Below are 18203 nucleotides of genomic sequence, written 5' to 3'. Positions count from 1 at the left end.
TTTTGCCAATGGTAAACATGAGATGCCTATTGACAGCCGCTAGAAATAAAGAACAAACATAATTCTAATTTTGGTCTCGCTTAACCTTTTCAATGTGAGAATAATGCTTGGCTTTGGTGAATCGTCAGTACGACAAACCTCAGAAATACAAGTCATTCTGAGTCACTTTCGCGCTCCGATTTCTGAGAAATACATCAAGAGTGACATATGTAGGTTTTTGTAACGAGAAGAAAAAATGCAAATTTTGAAATCATCAGCGAAATTGTGAAAGTTGCAGAAATTATAGGTAATTTTCATCTTGCGATGAGCATACTTGGAGTGAAAAGTGAAAAAGGTTGAAACAATCAAGTTCAAGTTGATTGCTGATAGAAAAATACTCTGATTTCTATCTTATTAAGATCAAACCGGTTATCTCGCCGATGTCGCCTTGTGAAACGAATGAATGGTGAAGGGGAAATAGTACAAAACGTGTTGCTATTGCATCATCTGCTTCTACTTTTGAAATGTATAAAAGAATGTATAGAAGCATAGATTTTGCTAAAAAAAAATGAAAACAATGCCGTTCTTTTGCACTTGCCCTTTTGTGATAGATAATTTGTATAAAATGCTGAATTTTATCTAATAAATGATATCAATATTCGAAGGACAATAATCGTTGTTTCTGTAATCGAAATTAATGCAATGCAAACAACACTATCGCCATAGATTTATTTCGAACGGTTATTAATAAATGAAACTCGATAATTCCTAGAAATTAATGTATAAGGGAAAAAAACCATGTGTGGAGCAGCCACACACATATTGACGTCATTACATTGGTGGCTTGACGCATTGTGTATGCGGCACGCATCCACCCTTGCACACATGTAATATATTTGCCTGCGAATATCACAAGAGCAAAGTGGCGCAGTGGAAGCGTGCTGGGCCCATAACCCAGAGGTCCGAAGATCGAAACTTCGCTTTGCTATATCTTTTTTTTTTCTTTTTACTATTTTTGCTCAGGTTTCTGCTAATGCTTTTTTCCTTCTTGAATGAAAATAAAAACAGAATGAAAAAAATGGCAACCGAATGCAGATTATTTCGAAAAATCCATTTCTGACATCTCCAAATTGAGACTCTGATACTGAATTGAACCCATTTCTATCGCTATCGGGCTTTATTGAATTGCCTCGGTTTAACGCACGTGAGGCGAACATCTATCACCAATCAGATTTCTTGAACACACATTTCCATTCTTATTGTCGTCAGCCATTGATAAAATATAAAATTCTTCGCCATTCACGATGAGCTCCACATCTTCGTCATTTCAACTCATGGAAAGTATTTCAAGAGCAAAGTGGCGCAGTGGAAGCGTGCTGGGCCCATAACCCAGAGGTCCGAAGATCGAAACTTCGCTTTGCTATATCTTTTTATCCTCTTTTGCTGTTGGCTAATTTTTTTAGCCGAAGCTTTTTTGTGTTCTTGACACAACAACAGAACAAAGCGTGTACGCAGGCAAATGCATTCTCTTCTTCAAGATGAGTTTCATTGAACATCAAACATTGTTGAAAAAGAGCGGCAGAAGAAAATGGAATTTGATTTCATTAGCTTTGAATAAATAAGCAAAATGTTGGAAAAGATGTTAAAATTATGATTTTTTTTTACAGTCATTATTCCAAATTGAAATGAAACCTTTTTTTCATTCACTTTGGCGCCGATAACGTGTCTAAACTAATGAATAATTCCAAGGAGATTCCATGTGATGTGTCGAATTACGCTAACATCACAAAATCACTGAAGCAAACTTTTTCCACATAGCTTTTTATATTCATATCGTTCAGGCAGTTTTCTAACGGGCGACTACTATGCATAACAGCAAAGTGGCGCAGTGGAAGCGTGCTGGGCCCATAACCCAGAGGTCCGAAGATCGAAACTTCGCTTTGCTATATCCTTTTTTGCCGCATTTTTCATTTTTTTTTTTTACTATTCAAACACAAATCAATACTTTATCTTCACGTCATTTTTGTTGTATGAATGAGCATCCAGTCATATTTTTTTAATTGTACTATAGTGGAAAATCAATTCGACTCGATTCATTTCATCTCCATATCACGAATATTCAATGAACATTCTATGAAGTCGTGTTAGAACGAATGAAGGATTTAAAAGAAAACAATCACTGATTAAATTCCAACAAGAAAATTCTTCTTCTTTTAAATAACAAAATATGATAAGTAAACCTTTGGAAATGTATTAAAATAAAGTTTCGAATATTGAAATTCGATTTAAAATCGAAAAAAAATTATATAGCAAAGCGAAGTTTCGATCTTCGGACCTCTGGGTTATGGGCCCAGCACGCTTCCACTGCGCCACTTTGCTCTTATGATATTTGGTGACTAATATCATACATATTCTCGTGAGCTACGGCTTATGTGTGCATTAAAACACTGCGGCTGCTCCACACATATTTTTTCATAGATTTTATCATTAATGGATTTTCATTAGTTATTGTAGAATTTTGTTTAGAATTTTTCCATTATTTTATTATTTTCATCGAAATAATGTGAATTTCGAAACATTTACCAGATATATCATCAATTTTTTACCATAGTGTTGCATCGAAATGAAATAATTTGCAGAGAGATAGAAGTAATTTGTTCGGTGCATGAGTTCAATTGATTTGCCAAAATGGATGATGCAATAGCAACGTTAATTGTGCCACTCTTGATTGACCTTTCGCTAATTAGAAATCAAAGCAAGAATTGAATTTCTACTGCCATTTAGTGCTGAATAAGATTCAAAGTCAATAATGCCTTAGTTATGATTTTACAGTCCATTGAAAAACACACAATCTCTTTTCCAAAACTATTGATTTTGTGGATCATTTTATTGATTATGTACAAAAGATGGTCTAAATCCTAAGACTAATGGTTAAACTTAAACTCTTTCTCCACTTTTCGCTATGAATGGAGTTACATGTAAATTTTTCGTAAATCAGTTGGTGATGTGATCATATTACATTGTGGACAAAGTTTTCTCGCGCCGAGCGTCCTCAGCCAGCATTCCTCACAATGAACGTGCCAACAGCAAATGGAAACGACCGGCACTCGAAATTCATCCATGCAAATCAGGCATTTACTTTTATTCTTAATGATTGTTTCGTATTCGCGGATTTTCTCTTTCAACGCTTCGATAACTTGTGATGCAGCCGTTTCATTTTGAGAGAGTGATGCGACTGATGGTTGATTTGTCACTGTAGGAACAGTTACTTCCTTGACGGATCCATCCTTTAAATCGATTGTAATTCGGCTGCTACTTGCCGTACTTTCACATTTGATTTCGGTTTCAGCAATGGAATGGTTTCCAAATGATCGGCTTGTCATCGGTTGTTCCGAATCGCTACCATTCTCTAAGCCAGACACTGAATTGAATCCATTCCGACCGTTACCGGGCTGTGTTGAAATACTTTTATTGGATGCACTTGCGCCGGACGTCTCACCAATCACCAGATTTCTTAAATACACATTTTCTTTCTTATTATTGTCAATCATTGGCAAAATAATATCACGTTCACTGTATTGGGGCTCTCCGTAGATTTGCGAATCATCACCATCAACATTGAGATCCTCATCTTCGTCATTTTGGCTCATGGAAGCGGTTTGTAGACCTACATGAAAGAGAATTGTTGTTTAGAAGCAGTTTCTTCTGAGTGAAATGGCGATTTCATTCAAGTGTAAGTTAGTTCGAAACCCATGAATCTTACCTGCTGCCGTGTAACCACCTTCAAGCATACTTGAAGCACGGATTCGCGTCTGGCCGGCCCATTCGTACTCTTCGTACGTTTCACCTTCAACATCGATGCTAATGTCATCATCATCGTCATCGTCGTCGTCGTGATTAGATGCGCTTGACCTTCCGTTGTTCCGTTCATTTCGACGTAAACAAAGTTCGACATGCAAATTGATATCGTCGGGAATGCGTTCATTGCAAACAGGACACATCGGGTCATCGGCTCTGCGTTTACGATTTTTCGACTGTAAAGAAGAAGATTGTCACATTAAAAATTGACTTTTTTTCTAAAAAGGAAGAAAATTCCCGGGCAAATGTCACACTCACCTTGAGCCGAGCACTTCGATTGTTTTTGATTCGTTGGTATGTGGTCCAGCATTCCTTTGGGTCACTTGAAGCATTCGCCGTGCTCGATGCAGCTGAAGGCGATGGTGATGGTGACGGTGCATAGGCCGTCGTTGCTAAAGGCATCTCTTTCGTCTGGGATTTACGATATTTTTGAACACTTAATTTGTTTAAACGATCCATTTCCATGGAATAATGCTGCTCCATCTCGTGTGCTCGTACTGTTATACCACAAACAGGACAACAAGTTGGATCCGCTTGTTTTTTACGCTGCCGAACGCCACGACATTCATCATCCATCATTTATTTATTCAACACAAAATCAAAAACTAGGAATTTTCAAAAACGTTTTTTTGTTGTTCTCTAAATAAAAATCTAAATTTTCGTTCAATTCATTGCGTTCTGCATGTAAATCATCTCACTTTGCAGTGGTTCCCTATTCAAATCAACATGTTTTCCTGCATAATTGTTGCTATTTTTAAATCATTCAACGCAAAATCATCTGATGGCGTTAATCACACTTTTTATCATTTTGTTCAATTCAGTGTTTTTTTTTTGAGATGACATCAGACAAACAATAACAATAGTTCACAAAGCTCAATGGCTTATTCGCAGTTATTGCCATTTACACTACATATCACTCGTTCGAGCTATGTCCGATACATTCGTAATGGATGTTGTTTGTGTGCCATCAGAGAATAAAAAACTATTTTAATCACATTACATCGCATTGACAACATTGGCAAAATGTTCCAAAACCCATTGAATTATGTTCACGAAACTTAGATGAATGCAGCACAATAATTATTTTTGCGGAAAATCAAAACGAATGTCAACTACATTCAACTAAAAAAAAACTCAAAACGATAGAAAGTCAAAACGACGACCGAAAATGAAAACAAAACGTTGAAAGACCGCAAAGTAAACGCAACTCGTACATTTGTGTTGGGATTCTCGTGTGTCAATGTGTTAGTAATGTGCTCTAGCTCAGTGCGATAGATGGAAAGAGCACGATATATGCGACTGTGTGCGATCTCTTTCAAACCGTTCAGTCACTCAATTTGATTGTCACAGCAGTACCAGAGGTGCCAACTTTAAAATGATTATGAATTTGGTTCGCACGTTATTTTGATATTTTACATATTTTTTGTTGTAACAATTTCAGGAACGCTAGAAAAAATATATCTATATATTTATGAAACAAAAACACTGATTTGGATATTTGTAGTACAACTACTGGGGTTTGTGGGATTTATTACATTTTTTTAAAACTCATCAATTTGGGTTTGAGATTGGATGGGATTTTTGCGTATACAATTGCAAATGCTTTTTTCGTGATAACCTCGTCATTACTTTTCCGTACACAACGTGTCAAGGGAAAGTATAGGAATTGGTCCCGAAAACTTTTTTCGCAAAATTAGCTTAGATCATCATAAAAACTCATGAAACGCGTAGAAAACCACTTTTTGAGACACTTTTCCGTTCGTGTGCCGTCGTCGTTGTCGTCGTTGTCGTCGTTGGTGTTTTTTAACACAATAACTCAAAAAATAATTGAGATAATCAAAATCTGGAAATGCCAAAAGTTTTGAATCCAAAAAACTTAGTTTAAGTTTGAAGATGTGCTATTTTCGATTTGATCCTGGGGTACTTGCCCTAAGAAAAACCTCAAAAAATTCACACTTTTGTATGGGAGGTACCCGTTAATCGATTCTGATTGGCTTCAAACTTTCTGAGGTTCCATTTTTTGGAGAAAAAATAAGATTCTGAAAGTTTCGTGTTGATCGCATTTGCAGAAGTTTGATATTTTGTCCTCAAATTTTGTCGACATTTTCTTGGAAAAAATTGAGGGCCAAAAACCAAACTTCTGTAAATGCGATCAACATGAAACTTTCAGAATCTTATTTTTTCTCCAAAAAAAGAAACCTCAGAAAGTTTAAAGCCAATGAGAATCGGTTTACGGGTATCTCTCATACAAAATTGTCGAAGTTTTAGTTAAAGTGACCGATTTTTCACTTTATTTTATTATTATATTTTCACTGCCTTTATTTCAAGAAAATTCACAAAAAATAACCAAAAGTACCTACGGACAACGCAGGACAACGGTACGGAAAATTTTGGGATTACCAATGTAATTCTTTTTATTTTGGTCACATTTTATGTCTCCATTGCCATCAACATAAAATTGTTGCCAAATTTCGATGATATCTCCTGGGATGAATAGACGTTTGACAGTCGATTGAAGATGACTCAGATTCAAATCCATTGCCACTTGAAGCAAGAAAGCAGCATTTTCATTTGTTACAGCACCCGCAACACAGCGTTCCCAATCCTCCACCGTGATTATTCCTACCTTTTTAATAATTTTCTCACATGAAGGCACCATTTAATGGAAAGTTCGACTTCTTCATCGAAAATATTAATTATATAAAAAATAAAAATTTTCGATTGAGATTTGTCCATTTCCGTACAATTGGGAAAGCCTTTTATATAGTCTCACGCATTCGTCTAAATTCAGACTTTTCGGTGGATCGACGACATCAGTGATTGCCAATTTGTGCGACATTGGCATTCGAATAATAATTCACTAAATATGCGACGGGATCCGGCGCGTCATAACATGTTGAGGAACGTTTCGCTGTGCGTTCGGAAGTACGTCGGCGGATCGGGATCCATGATGAGTGCCAGTATTCATTTTCGGCTCGGCGCGCAGCTGCTGTTGGTCGGCGAGCACGACCATGACGTGGCAAAACATTAATCATGACGTGATGGATCCACTTGATTGATGGTTCAAAAGAAGGCGAATAAAAGAATTTAAAAAATTCTGTTACGGTTTCTACCGGGTAGTTTGTAAAATCCAGCATATCTTGTTGCGTCCCTATCACGCGACGAAATCGCCCGCTAAGCCGCTCCAATACACGTTTGTGCACTATTTCAAAGCCGCCTCCGGTTTTTTCAATTTTGATATCGGGTGGATGTTTTGAAATTGGTTTAGATATGGCATAATTCACCGAATTATCAAAATGGACACTAAAATGAAACCAAACCAAAACAATGTTTATAAAATAGTTTTGATCGACGCTAGATTTGATTAAATTTCCTATCATTTAATTTATTTTGAAAAATATTAATTTTGACCTTACTTGTGAGACATGGTGAATGCAACAGAAATCAAATTGCACGTTTTCACGAGACAGACACCAATCGTACGCTGATAACGGTAACTTACTTGTTGCTACTTTCATATCATCGGTATACTGTAGGTAAGTGTGTATGTTTTTATTGTAATTCGTCTGTCTCTGTTGTTCACATCTTAAATGTGCATTAGATGATTTATCACCGAAGCAATGGTTTTAAATTGCTTGAGTAGAAATTAGCGCTATCCAGAACATAATATTGTTACACAGTTTAAAATTTACGCCCGACTTTGAACGGAATTTCGAATGGTTTACGGTCCCAGTCTATATTTCGCCTAAAACTTCAACTGAAAATCTACTTTCAGGCGTATATTCGTCTGAAATCTAGACGAAAAAACGGCTGGAATACAACCAAAAGGCACGCACAGCACCTAAGAGCCAATGCAAAGTGGTTTTAAATACGTCGATAAAAAATGAACTCAAAAAAGTATTATTTTGGCTTGTGATTTTTCTACAATCAATCTAATCCAATTTTCGGCAGTACCCATACAAAAATGTGCGCTGATGAGACGTTAGCGCCTCGTTCGACGTTAGCGCGAAGTTTGATGTTTTATATCTCAAGAGAAAAAATACTCTTCATTTCTGCGGTGTACGTATCGCTCACGCTATGCTTTCGCTCTTTTTTTGCCTTATTCACACTTACACTTTATTCGTCATACAAAAAAATGGCAGAATGCAATTAGCTAGAATGCAATGTTAAAAATGCATAAATATATGCTAAATCGATTTTATTTTCAAAAGAACAAGCGCATCGATGCGCAAAAAATTCCAAACAGCAGTAAAATGGCGATTTTTACTGCCATTGTTACTAAAACTCAAATGTAACTCAAATAAAACCTTGGAATTGTTGTAACAATACTGCTACATTGTAGTAATGTTGCAGGAACTTCTTAGCTTCCATCTAGACTTTCATCATATAAAACACGTTGCAAAAACATTTCGGCAACATATTTACAACTTGTGTTATTCAAGTTACATTTCAGTTTTTGAAATATTGTATAAACGTAAGAGTAACAAATAAAATTCTATTTTGCGTTTCAATGTCAAACAATATTTTGGATGCCAGCATATTTTTAAACAATTTTCTACGTTTTTTCTATAATTTCCATTCTTTTTGATTTTATCCCACGACAGTTTCAATGAAATTAGTCTGTTTTTGTTTTGTTTTCCATGATTTTATTTTTTTGCCGCAGAATTTTGATTAGGCGATGTATGCCTTACGGAAAGAATTCTAATGACAGCCAAACCTTACTGTAACCTCTATATAACATGAATGTAACTTAATTATAACTTGAATTACGTTATTGTAACAAGAAAGATAGTAATGAAGTAGTTTCAACACAAGATGTTTTTTTGTGATTTCTCTGTTTTTTTGTAATGATTGGTTTTGGATTAGATGAAATCCACCAACGCAAAACGTTTAACGTTCTCAACGTTTTCGAAACTCATTAGCTTGGCAAATTCTTCAACAGGAATTGCATTCTTGGACCAAATGTATGAATGTTTGACAAGGTGAAATGCACTATTATGGTTACGTATGTAACCAAATCGTAGTTGCAGCAACGTTACAATAAAGTTTTGAGATTATGAGTTATCTGGCAACCAGTTGGTAAATTTGTTAAAATATTTCTCCTTTTCTACAACTTAAAAATAACTTTTCTATAACTTATATATAACAAAGCGGATGTCTTGTTACCTAAAAACCACATTGCAACTGTTCTATAACATATTTTGTTGCGAATGACTGAATTGAAACCGATTTATAACAAATTTTGGTTGCAAGCCTGAGATTTTTGCTACTCGGGATAGCCACAAACAGTCAAAATACATACTCTACTTTAACTATTTTTAAGTCGAAAGAAACTTGCTCTCATTTTCTTAAAACAAAATCACTGAAAAACTCAACTTTTTAAAAATATAAATCCGAAAAAAGACATACACTACTCGCAATCTCACCCATAGAAATGTAATTAATTAAAACGAAGAACAAAGTAGAAGGGAACATAGTCGATTTATTTTTTAACGTTCTGAATGAGATTCAGGAAATGATGTTTTCGGAACAAATGGACTTAAAAAAGTTATATTTTGGCTTATGATATTTCTACAATATCAAACTTAAACCAATTTTTGGCAGTTAACCCACAAATACCCAAAATCATCTGAATATTTGATGTTCCAACTATTTTCCATCAATTGCTTGAAGCGTATATACTCCGAGTAGACCGTTACTGCGAATTTAAAACTATTCACCAACTTACATTTATTCACTAACAAAATCGCCTGATCTGCTGTTAGTTTCAAAGTACACGAATTACTTCCGACATTTGTTATATCCTCGTAATAATTTCTAATGCATTCTTCATTTTTTGAACTTGCTTTCATAAAGAAAACATTAGTTATTTCCGGATTATTTATTATAAATCCAAGTAATTCATTCGAAAGACAGTTCGATCGCAATGTTATACATTCAAGTGCATCAGATGTGAACGGAATTTTTGAAGGAAATGGCCCATTCCAATCGACGTGAAGTTCTAAATACTTTAAGCATTTAAAATGAATTTTTCTACCCTGAATCTGCGACAAACGACTAAAATCCCAGAAGCCCAACTCTAAAGTCTCAAGGAATTGGGCTATTTCGCATAATGATGGAAAAAATCCTGGCAAAATTTCTCCTTTGCTCGCGGTTCTGACCACTGAATAACCCCATGCCAAACTTAAGCTCCGTAGTTTTGGATTCAATTTTATAGCTGTGAGTACATCTTCTTCTTTGAATCCACTAACCCCATGTGATGCGATGTTAACAGACAAATGCTGTAAATTGTTGAATGGCTCAGCAATACAGCTCCAATTTGTCAGTTCAGGTTGATTCAAGCGAGAGCGGCACTCGCATAAATTAATAAAATCTAAGCTTCGTAATTTTGGAAATATCTCATTGAACGATATCATTTGCGTATCTAGAAAACACCCTTTGAAGTAAACTTTTTCAACATTTGCCATCGGTTTCCAATTTTGATTCCATTTGCAATTCCATAATTTTCTCAATACGATCATGTCTCTGATACGGATTTCAATTTCCACAAGATTAGCACAGTACTTGAACACATATTCGTAGACAAGTGCTTTGACTCTATCAGGGTGTTTTAACGTAAGCCTGAATATATGTTCATGCACTGAACAATTCACTTTCAATATTAAATGACCAAAACACCGAAGGAAACGTAGACAAGTTTTCACGGGTTTTATTATGAGCATGTCTTCTTCATAATAGGGTCTCGCTCTCGGTTTATAATAATTTTCGAAAGAATTAAGATTGCATAAAAATACCCATTTGTTTTTAATTTTCCGTTCAATTATTGATTCAGCAACCATTTTCATTAGCTTGCTTGTATTTGCCAAGTTTAAAAGATCTTGTGTGGTCAAATGTTTGAATATGTGTTCAAGACAGTCCCGGTTGATGTCACTGATGAATAACGACTGATTAGCAGTTGCTTTTGGATGTGGCAATCTCGGATCAAACTCAATCGTTCTGTTTATAAAACTCATGATTCACCGGTTAAACGAAATACTCTGTGTTGTTCAAAAATAAGCGGTGGTTCGCCCTTGAAAATGTGAAAAACCTTCAATGATTCGGCACAGTTGATTATAAGGTTAATTTGAAAGTAAAAATTAAAATCACAAAAAATACAAAATGTATCCGCTATGTTTTTTACTAATACAAACTTTGTTCACGATGCTCTGCTAGTAATGTGCTCCTTGCTGACGATTAAATTCAACTAACTGTGTTTATTCACTGTTGGTCAATATAAAGACCTTTCTGTTATGATCAATATGGTTTGGAAGTTTATGAAGAAGTTGTAGTGCAACCTAACGAATACAGGCTACAGTTTCTTTTCTGCGGAATTCGGTATTTTCATCCCAATCCAGGCAGAGGTGTATGTATGTTCTATGTAATTTTGTTATTTACCGTTAAGACTTAAGCACACTTGGAAACACAATAATGAGCATTTTCAACCAAAAATATCCTTTTTTTCACTTTACTACCTGTTCATTTACCTAACCTGTTCTTCTCTGAATCATGCTTATTTTGAGTATTTTGTCCAAATTACTTTTTGCGGTCTTTTGAGGGATATTTGAAGTTTTTTTTTTCAAGGAAGATCATATTTAAAACAAAAAGAGAATCAACCGATGTCGTTCAGCATCTACTTTGATACTTTGCCACAGAGAATCTTACAATTTGTCTTTTGGTTTCAATGAAAAAAGTTAATGAGAGTAAGTTTTGACCAATATCTGCCAACGGTTCGACGATAGCACAACGCCCTTTGTCTCGACTCAAACATACAACTGTACTTTATAATGAAAATTCCATACAATGCAATAGTACACCATGATAACAAGACTCACCTTCAGAAAAGCACGTAAATTACCATCTGAAAAACTAACTCAATTGAAATGAAACACAATGCGTTCAATTATAATTTTCATTGGGTCAATATTTGAGTTGAATTTTGCATTTTATTTGCATCCAAGATGAATGTGTGTAAAAGGTGCGAAAATTGCCATCAAGCAATGGTTTACATTTGAATTGGTTGAGAAGAGTTTAGCAATTTTCAGAACATAATATTGTTATGTGTATTAGATCTAGAGATTTGCTGATCTGATTTCGAAATTTTGACTATAACATTCATTGTTGTTTAGTTTGATTCTCTAAATGCTAAAGGTTTTTTGTTGTGTTTTTATAGTACATTGTTCAAATAGATTCTTAAGTTTGCAAACACATAAAATCTACGTGGATATTTGTTTGTGTCTCATGAATGATGACGAAAAAAATGGTGTAAATTTGTAGTAATTTTTCCGTTCGGGAAATTCAGTTGCGAATGAACTGAATTCGTTTTCTTTTTATTCATTTTTTGGCTTAAAATCTAGAAAAAAAATCATTGTCAATAAATTTGTTTTTATACAAGATAAGTAAATCGAATAAGTTCTAAATCAAATATTTAATTTTCTTAAGATTTGTGTGTGTTTCTTTTTTTTAATTTTACAAAAGAAAAAGTAGGTGTTAAATGATGCGAAATGAAGAGAATAGGTGAAATAAATATACAGAACATAAGTTGTTTTTTTCTTTTAAATCTAAACTAATAATACGAAGTTTCCTAGAGATAATTCTTCAGATTTGTAATTCTTATGCTGGTTTTGAGTGTGGATTATGGTTTCTTTTTATTCTGCTTAAAAACATCAACGAGAAACGTGAGTATGTTAAACTATTTGCTTCTATTTTTTGGATAAGGTTTTTTTACTTGTATGTTACGGTGAATGAAGAAGAGAGTATGATGTGTAGACATGGAACACTTGGAAGGGGCAACATATCAATGAAAAGAAGAAAACGCATCTTGGGTGTACTCTTTGAAATGTTTGGGCTTGTTTCTTCTTTTTTATTCTATTTAAATGTAAAAATTTCCTTGTCTTAACAAAAAAAAAGAAAAACGTTGGGAACATTAGTGATACATTTCTTAATGTTTTGAGTGAGTTTTTGAAGGGGATGGTGAAGAACTTAAAAATGTAATGTTTGGATTTGTGCTGTGCCATTTAATATTAAACACACACACACACATTATTTTGGTTTTTCTTCGTCTTTTCGAAACAAACAAAACAAAAACAACAACAAAAATTGTAGAAATTCTTTTTGTATTGAGCAATATGTTTTTTTTTCTTTGTATTTATCGTTTGTCATATATCCAAACGTAAGTTTGCTTAGCAATGTGCCGAATGATTTGGATTGATCGATGAGTTTGGCGATTGGTTCACTGTTTCGTATCGTTGTCGAAGGCTACTTAGTGCGCTGAGCAATCGATTGTTGGCTGCATCTAGAGCGGCAATTTGTTGTCCTTGGGCTTCGATGACACGTTGCTTGTGGGTCAATGCAACCGACATTTTCATTTGCTCTTGCCGTAGCTCCTTTTCCATGGAAATCAATCTGTAATCGAACAGTCGAAATTAGAATTTTGTAATAAAATTGAAATGGATTTGAAAATGTGAGAAATTGATTAAAATTCTAGGCATTCATCTGGCACAAATGAAACACTTTTGTTTCTTTGGCAACAATGATCTAAATCTGATTTGGCACTCACTTGGCAATGATATTTCGCATTTTGATGTCACTGTGTTGCATTGAAAGATCGTCGTTTGAGTCTCGACCACCCATATCGCTACCATTATCCTCACGATGAGATCGGAGTGCGTCCAATGACGATTGAAGCCGTTGAATTTCCCGTTCACACTGTTCAACGGTTCGGGGGAATCGGCGTCGTTTGCCTTCGCTTCGAATGACTTCTGCAAAAGAGACGACTCAAATGATGAGATCTTGATTTCTTCCAATTTGAATTGAAAATGACTTACCTTCACCCTCTGAAGAGCTATCTGAGCCAGAGTGCGGTGAATCGAGGCTAGTTCGTCTTTGGAATCGAAGATGGTGGCTGATATGGTTGTGATGTGCCAACGGTTCAATGGGTTCTTCGCGTTTGTACTGCAAATGAAAGTAAATCAGCATAAGTAATCGAAAGTCTCATCACTCCAAATCCAATCAAATCAAATACAAACCTGCATCAAAGGATTTGTTCGTGGCATACGATTATTGCTACCCGTCAAACGTTTGGCAATCGAATTCAGTGTTGAACTGTTGCCATTCAGCGTTCCACTGCCGCAATCGTCATTGAGCGAATGCTCTTTGTCACTGCTACTGGTGAGAGTACCGTTTATGTTGCTAATCAATCCATTGACTGTGTTACCATTTGAATCGTCAAGTGCATTGGACTGACTTAGCCGTTCATCACTGCTCGATGGTGTAAGTGACGAGGATTGCTGTGATACTCTTGAGTGTAGCTGACTATAGTGCGGTCGTCGTCCTTTTCCATTCGAACCAACGTTATTGTTAATTGCAATCGTTGTACCATTCGATCCATTCACTCCGATCGCATTTTGCAATTGGTAAAGTGGATTTTTAAATGCTAATGCACCACCATTCATGATGTTTGCATTGTTGTTATTGTTACCATATTTACTATTTTGATACTTTCCATTAGCGGATGAAATGTGTTGGCCTAGGGCACGTCGTGATTTCATGCTGTTGGTTGGAAATTCGTTTGCATTCGGTGCATTGACACCGCTGGCCAAATCAACCGGGCTGGTTGAACTTTGCGATTGAGTGGCAATGCTTTGGTATCCCGAGCTGCAGTGTCCAATCGATGTGCTGCTTCCAACTTTGGCTGTTTTAATTTCATCGCCATTGCTCGTCGCCTGTTCATCGGCATATTTCAGTAAATCGTCCAAATCTTCCAATTTCATTGGCATATTCGAATTATGGTTGGTGGTTCGAGCTGAAACGGCGTGCAGTGGATGCGGTGGATCAATGAGGCTGCTGTGCGGAATGCCCAAATCCAAATTGAACGCATTTTTACCATTAACATGTGGCGATCCTTGCATTTGACTGCCTCCGCGATCGCTCAACAAACTCAATTGCGAACCATTCCTCTGCATAATGTGATTATTATTGTGATTATTCTGTGATTTAAGCATCGGTGTCGGGCTCTTTCGTACAAATGCTGACGACGTGTCCAATCCGATCTGAATGAGATTCGAATTCTTTGCTGGCGAATTGTTTTTTTCCACGTGGACGCCATTATTGTTGATTGTGGTAACTGGGATTATGTTGTTGTTTCGCGGCAATGTGTTCGCACGCAATGACGGGCTTCGTCGACCATTCAATCCGCCACCATTCGTCGGATAATAGTGTGATGTGGTGTTAAAATTGCGTGGCGTCGATGCGGTCGATGCGTTCGATTCCAAGTAAACATTGCTCTTATATTGTTGATGCTAAATGAATGAAAACAAATCACGCATATTACATTTCAGTTTTGTTAACGGAAAATTGAGGTTAAGCTTACCTGTTGTTTTTGTTGTTGCTGCTGTAAGTATGCATAGCGCTCTGGGCTGGGTGCATGGTTTTTGTGATGATGATGATGTACGGTGGTGGACAACAAATGATTTTGATAATTGTTGTGATTATGATTTGAAATCGATGATATGCTCGAAGTGGAGTGCGAGTGTTGAATCGAATTCGAGTAGATGCTATTTTGGCTGCGATTGATACCACCGTTCTCCTGATTCAACAATGGCGAAACGGTTGGATCGTTATAACGGAAAATGTTCTTTTCCAACGAGCTCGGTGTGAGTACACCTCGCATAATGCCACGTTCACCATTGCCCAGTGGCTTGATGATGGAGTTTGAGGTGATATTGCCGCTTTCAGATCGAGACAATGTGTGAGTTTGCACAGTTGAATGACTGCTTTCAGACAGATTGGTTTGTGAAACACCAAAACTATTGGACAGTTTTGCTCTTGTGATTTCACCCAAAACGCCTTGCAATTCAATCAGCTCGTTTTGACGAGGAATCGGCAGCTTGAGAATATTTTCCGACAGCAAGTGATGGAGAATCGCCAATTGCTTGCCCTCATCAATGTAGCCAGGCCAATCAAGTACTGTGTCAACTGGCGGTTGTGTCGATCGCGTTGAAATTTGGTGCAAGAACTCCTTCATGCGTGGCGCTTCTTGCTCAAGGAAATCGTTCAAGAATTCCATGAAGTCTTCTTTGCCTTGGAACCGTGTGAAATTGGCCAATGTTTGCAATGTCTTTGCCACCAGAGTCAAATTACGGGTTGCTCTTTGCGATGGAAGTTCTGTAAGAGAATTTTCCCGTTTAGTATTTCGTTTTTAAAAAAAACAATTTTGGTTTATGAAGAATTCAGCAATAAAATGTGAGCTTACCATTCTTGATGTTGAATAAACTTGGCGACAGAATGGCCGGGCACAAGAAACGCAAGAAGATTGATGCACTAATCAAGTTATCAGCCATATCTTCTCGGTTCAATTCGATCAATCGCTCTCTGAATGTGGCGAAACATTCGCGAAGTTGAGGTGGGAAATTTCTGTTGAAGGAAGAAACGAAATATTAATAATGGCAACTCTATTTGTACAGTTGAATTTGTCATTCAACAGCGTTTTTGTATTTAAAACTTGCCTGTGCGATTCGGCAATGCTGTTCCATGTATTTTTAACGGCATTGCGTAGAGCTTGTTGTTGCCGTGACAATGAACCATGCGCTTTCAATGGATCCACTTCAAAGTCTTTTTCTGACGTGATGATTTCGGTGATCGGGCCGGACAGTGTGTCTTGCAAGTATTGTTCTCCGGTCAATTTTAAGAATGCTTCCATGCTCTTTGTGGCCAGCGAATTGCCACGGAACGTTAAACGTTGATCGTCCACCCGGAGTAAATCTAATGCTACGACATCTGTCAAAAACGGTCCGGCCAAACCGTGTGCCTGCATTAGCAGCACCAATGCCTGTCCAATATCTTCTTTTGGTTTCACCAAAATAACTGGTTCTAATATCTCACATACCTAATGAAGAATCATTGAAGAAATTTGTATCTTCTTACCCCATACACTATATCAAAATATTAAGATTTAAAATAAAAATGTATACCTTCTTATAGTGTTCTTTCATGTATTGCAAAAAGTCCGTATAAATTTCAATGGGCAGAATGTCAATGCTTTGGAAACGGCATTTAATCCGTAATGTTGGTATTGGTTCTTTGGTCGAGTTACGACTAAAACTATCGTGCTTCTCTGAAACAATTGGATACCAATCTTCGGTGAATTCGCGTGTCGTTTTAGTCACATCATGAATCGGAATTTTCACCGATCCAACGAGAATGTGTTTGTCACGCTTCTTCTTTTTGTCACCCTCGCGAAACACATTCACTGTGATCACATTGATGTCGGGTATGTCGGGAAAATCAAAATATTCACCCCAAAACAAAAGATCCGTCTTTTGTTTGACGCTCGTTCGGCCATACAGTGTTTTGTCCAAGTTTATTTCGCAGAAGTAGCGTTTCTTCGGGGTAATGGCTTTGGCTTCTTGAATCCACATTTTCAGTGAATTGTCGGTGCGTCGCTGATGCTCGGCATTTGGTGCAATCGATTTACGCAAACTGTAAATCCATAAGTCTCGTTCTTGTCGTGATCCGCAACTGTAGTAGCGTTCACCACGTGGACCACCACGCACCTGGAAACAGTGCCGTCGACCGAGCACCGATTGATGAACGGGAGCCACACCAACGGCTCCGGTGCATGATAGGTCAATTGTCGACATCACGGCGTGACTCGATAACAACGATTCATGTGATCGTGAACCACGCAAACCGCCCGGTCCTCGTTTCGATCGCTCCAATTTTGTCACTGATTTTGTTCGTTTCAATGGATTCGATCTGAAAGAACTAAACGAAATCGAATTAAATTCTTTTTTTAATGAAATATTTTCTTTCCGCTTTGGCTGTTTGTTTTGGCATCAAAGGGAATGGAAACCTACCGTTTGGAGAAGAAATTTGTGAATCGTGATGTCGATTGTTGTTCGGGTGGATTTTTCTGGCCCAATATCGGTGTCGACGGAGCCGAACCACGTCGGCATGCTTTCTCGTATGATGTGTCTGCAAATGAGAGAAAAAAAGAACAGAAAATTTCAATTAGCTTCGATGTAATTTAGGCGAGGTATCTACTATTGGATTGGAGAAGTCATTAGTCATCGGTCATTATCATTTTACAAATTCAACATATTCAATAGAAATGTCATATTTTTTTCTCTCTCTCTCTTCGTTCTCCCATTTTCTATTTCTACTTCTGGTTATCGCTTCTTTGAGTTGTCAGAAAACCATAACAAAAGTGCATTGACTTTTTGATTCATGTTTCACTTCAAGTCGTTCAGTCACTCTTCGAATGCTATCAAAATTTATGATCGCGTTTGTTTCTGTTTTTGTTTTTGTTTTGATTGATGGCTACCGAACGA

At 36.7% G+C, this 18203-nt stretch overlaps 2 protein-coding genes and 4 non-coding genes across 21 annotated transcripts in view; 3 read left to right on the top strand and 3 right to left on the bottom strand.

Annotated features, from left to right (window-relative positions):
- Positions 1-895: 895 nt before the first annotated feature.
- Positions 896-967, top strand: Trnam-cau (transfer RNA methionine (anticodon CAU)). The gene has a single exon. It is a non-coding gene; the product is annotated as a tRNA-Met (tRNA).
- A 363-nt stretch (positions 968-1330) lies between these two features.
- Trnam-cau (transfer RNA methionine (anticodon CAU)) lies at positions 1331-1402 on the top strand. The gene has a single exon. It is a non-coding gene; the product is annotated as a tRNA-Met (tRNA).
- Positions 1403-1853: 451 nt separating this feature from the next.
- On the top strand, positions 1854-1925 carry Trnam-cau (transfer RNA methionine (anticodon CAU)). Its single transcript has one exon. It is a non-coding gene; the product is annotated as a tRNA-Met (tRNA).
- Positions 1926-2286: 361 nt separating this feature from the next.
- Positions 2287-2358, bottom strand: Trnam-cau (transfer RNA methionine (anticodon CAU)). The gene has a single exon. It is a non-coding gene; the product is annotated as a tRNA-Met (tRNA).
- A 472-nt stretch (positions 2359-2830) lies between these two features.
- LOC129566956 (E3 ubiquitin-protein ligase Rnf220) lies at positions 2831-5079 on the bottom strand. The gene is made up of 3 exons (XM_055443374.1): positions 4096-5079; positions 3743-4013; positions 2831-3646 (listed from the first exon to the last, which is right to left on the bottom strand). The coding sequence occupies exons 1-3, from the start codon at positions 4414-4416 to the stop codon at positions 2952-2954; spliced, it is 1287 nt and encodes a 428-aa protein (XP_055299349.1). The 5' UTR covers positions 4417-5079; the 3' UTR covers positions 2831-2951.
- A 7622-nt stretch (positions 5080-12701) lies between these two features.
- LOC129568060 (ras GTPase-activating protein raskol) overlaps positions 12702-18203 on the bottom strand; it is a 128715-nt gene continuing 123213 nt past the window's right edge. For 8 of the 16 annotated variants that reach the window (XM_055445640.1, XM_055445621.1, XM_055445656.1 and 5 more), the window contains 9 exons: positions 17730-17847; positions 16845-17637; positions 16380-16759; positions 16127-16287; positions 15245-16038; positions 13902-15173; positions 13701-13827; positions 13433-13634; positions 12702-13278 (listed from right to left, as the gene is read on the bottom strand). In XM_055445640.1, coding sequence (XP_055301615.1) covers positions 13056-13278; positions 13433-13634; positions 13701-13827; positions 13902-15173; positions 15245-16038; positions 16127-16287; positions 16380-16759; positions 16845-17637; positions 17730-17847 — 4070 coding nt within the window. In that variant the 3' untranslated portion in view covers positions 12702-13055. The remainder of the gene's footprint in view (positions 13279-13432; positions 13635-13700; positions 13828-13901; positions 15174-15244; positions 16039-16126; positions 16288-16379; positions 16760-16844; positions 17638-17729; positions 17848-18203) is intronic. The other 8 variants (XM_055445649.1, XM_055445631.1, XM_055445664.1 and 5 more) reach the window with 1 other exon arrangement.

Source organism: Sitodiplosis mosellana, unplaced genomic scaffold (assembly GCF_009176505.1).
Source record: "Sitodiplosis mosellana isolate CC-2019 unplaced genomic scaffold, AAFC_SMos_1.0 Smas_scaffold_1, whole genome shotgun sequence".
Classification (NCBI taxonomy): Eukaryota; Metazoa; Arthropoda; class Insecta; order Diptera; family Cecidomyiidae; genus Sitodiplosis; species Sitodiplosis mosellana.
The sequence above is the reverse complement of the archived record's forward strand: the minus strand, read 5'-3'. Positions and strand labels throughout refer to the sequence as shown.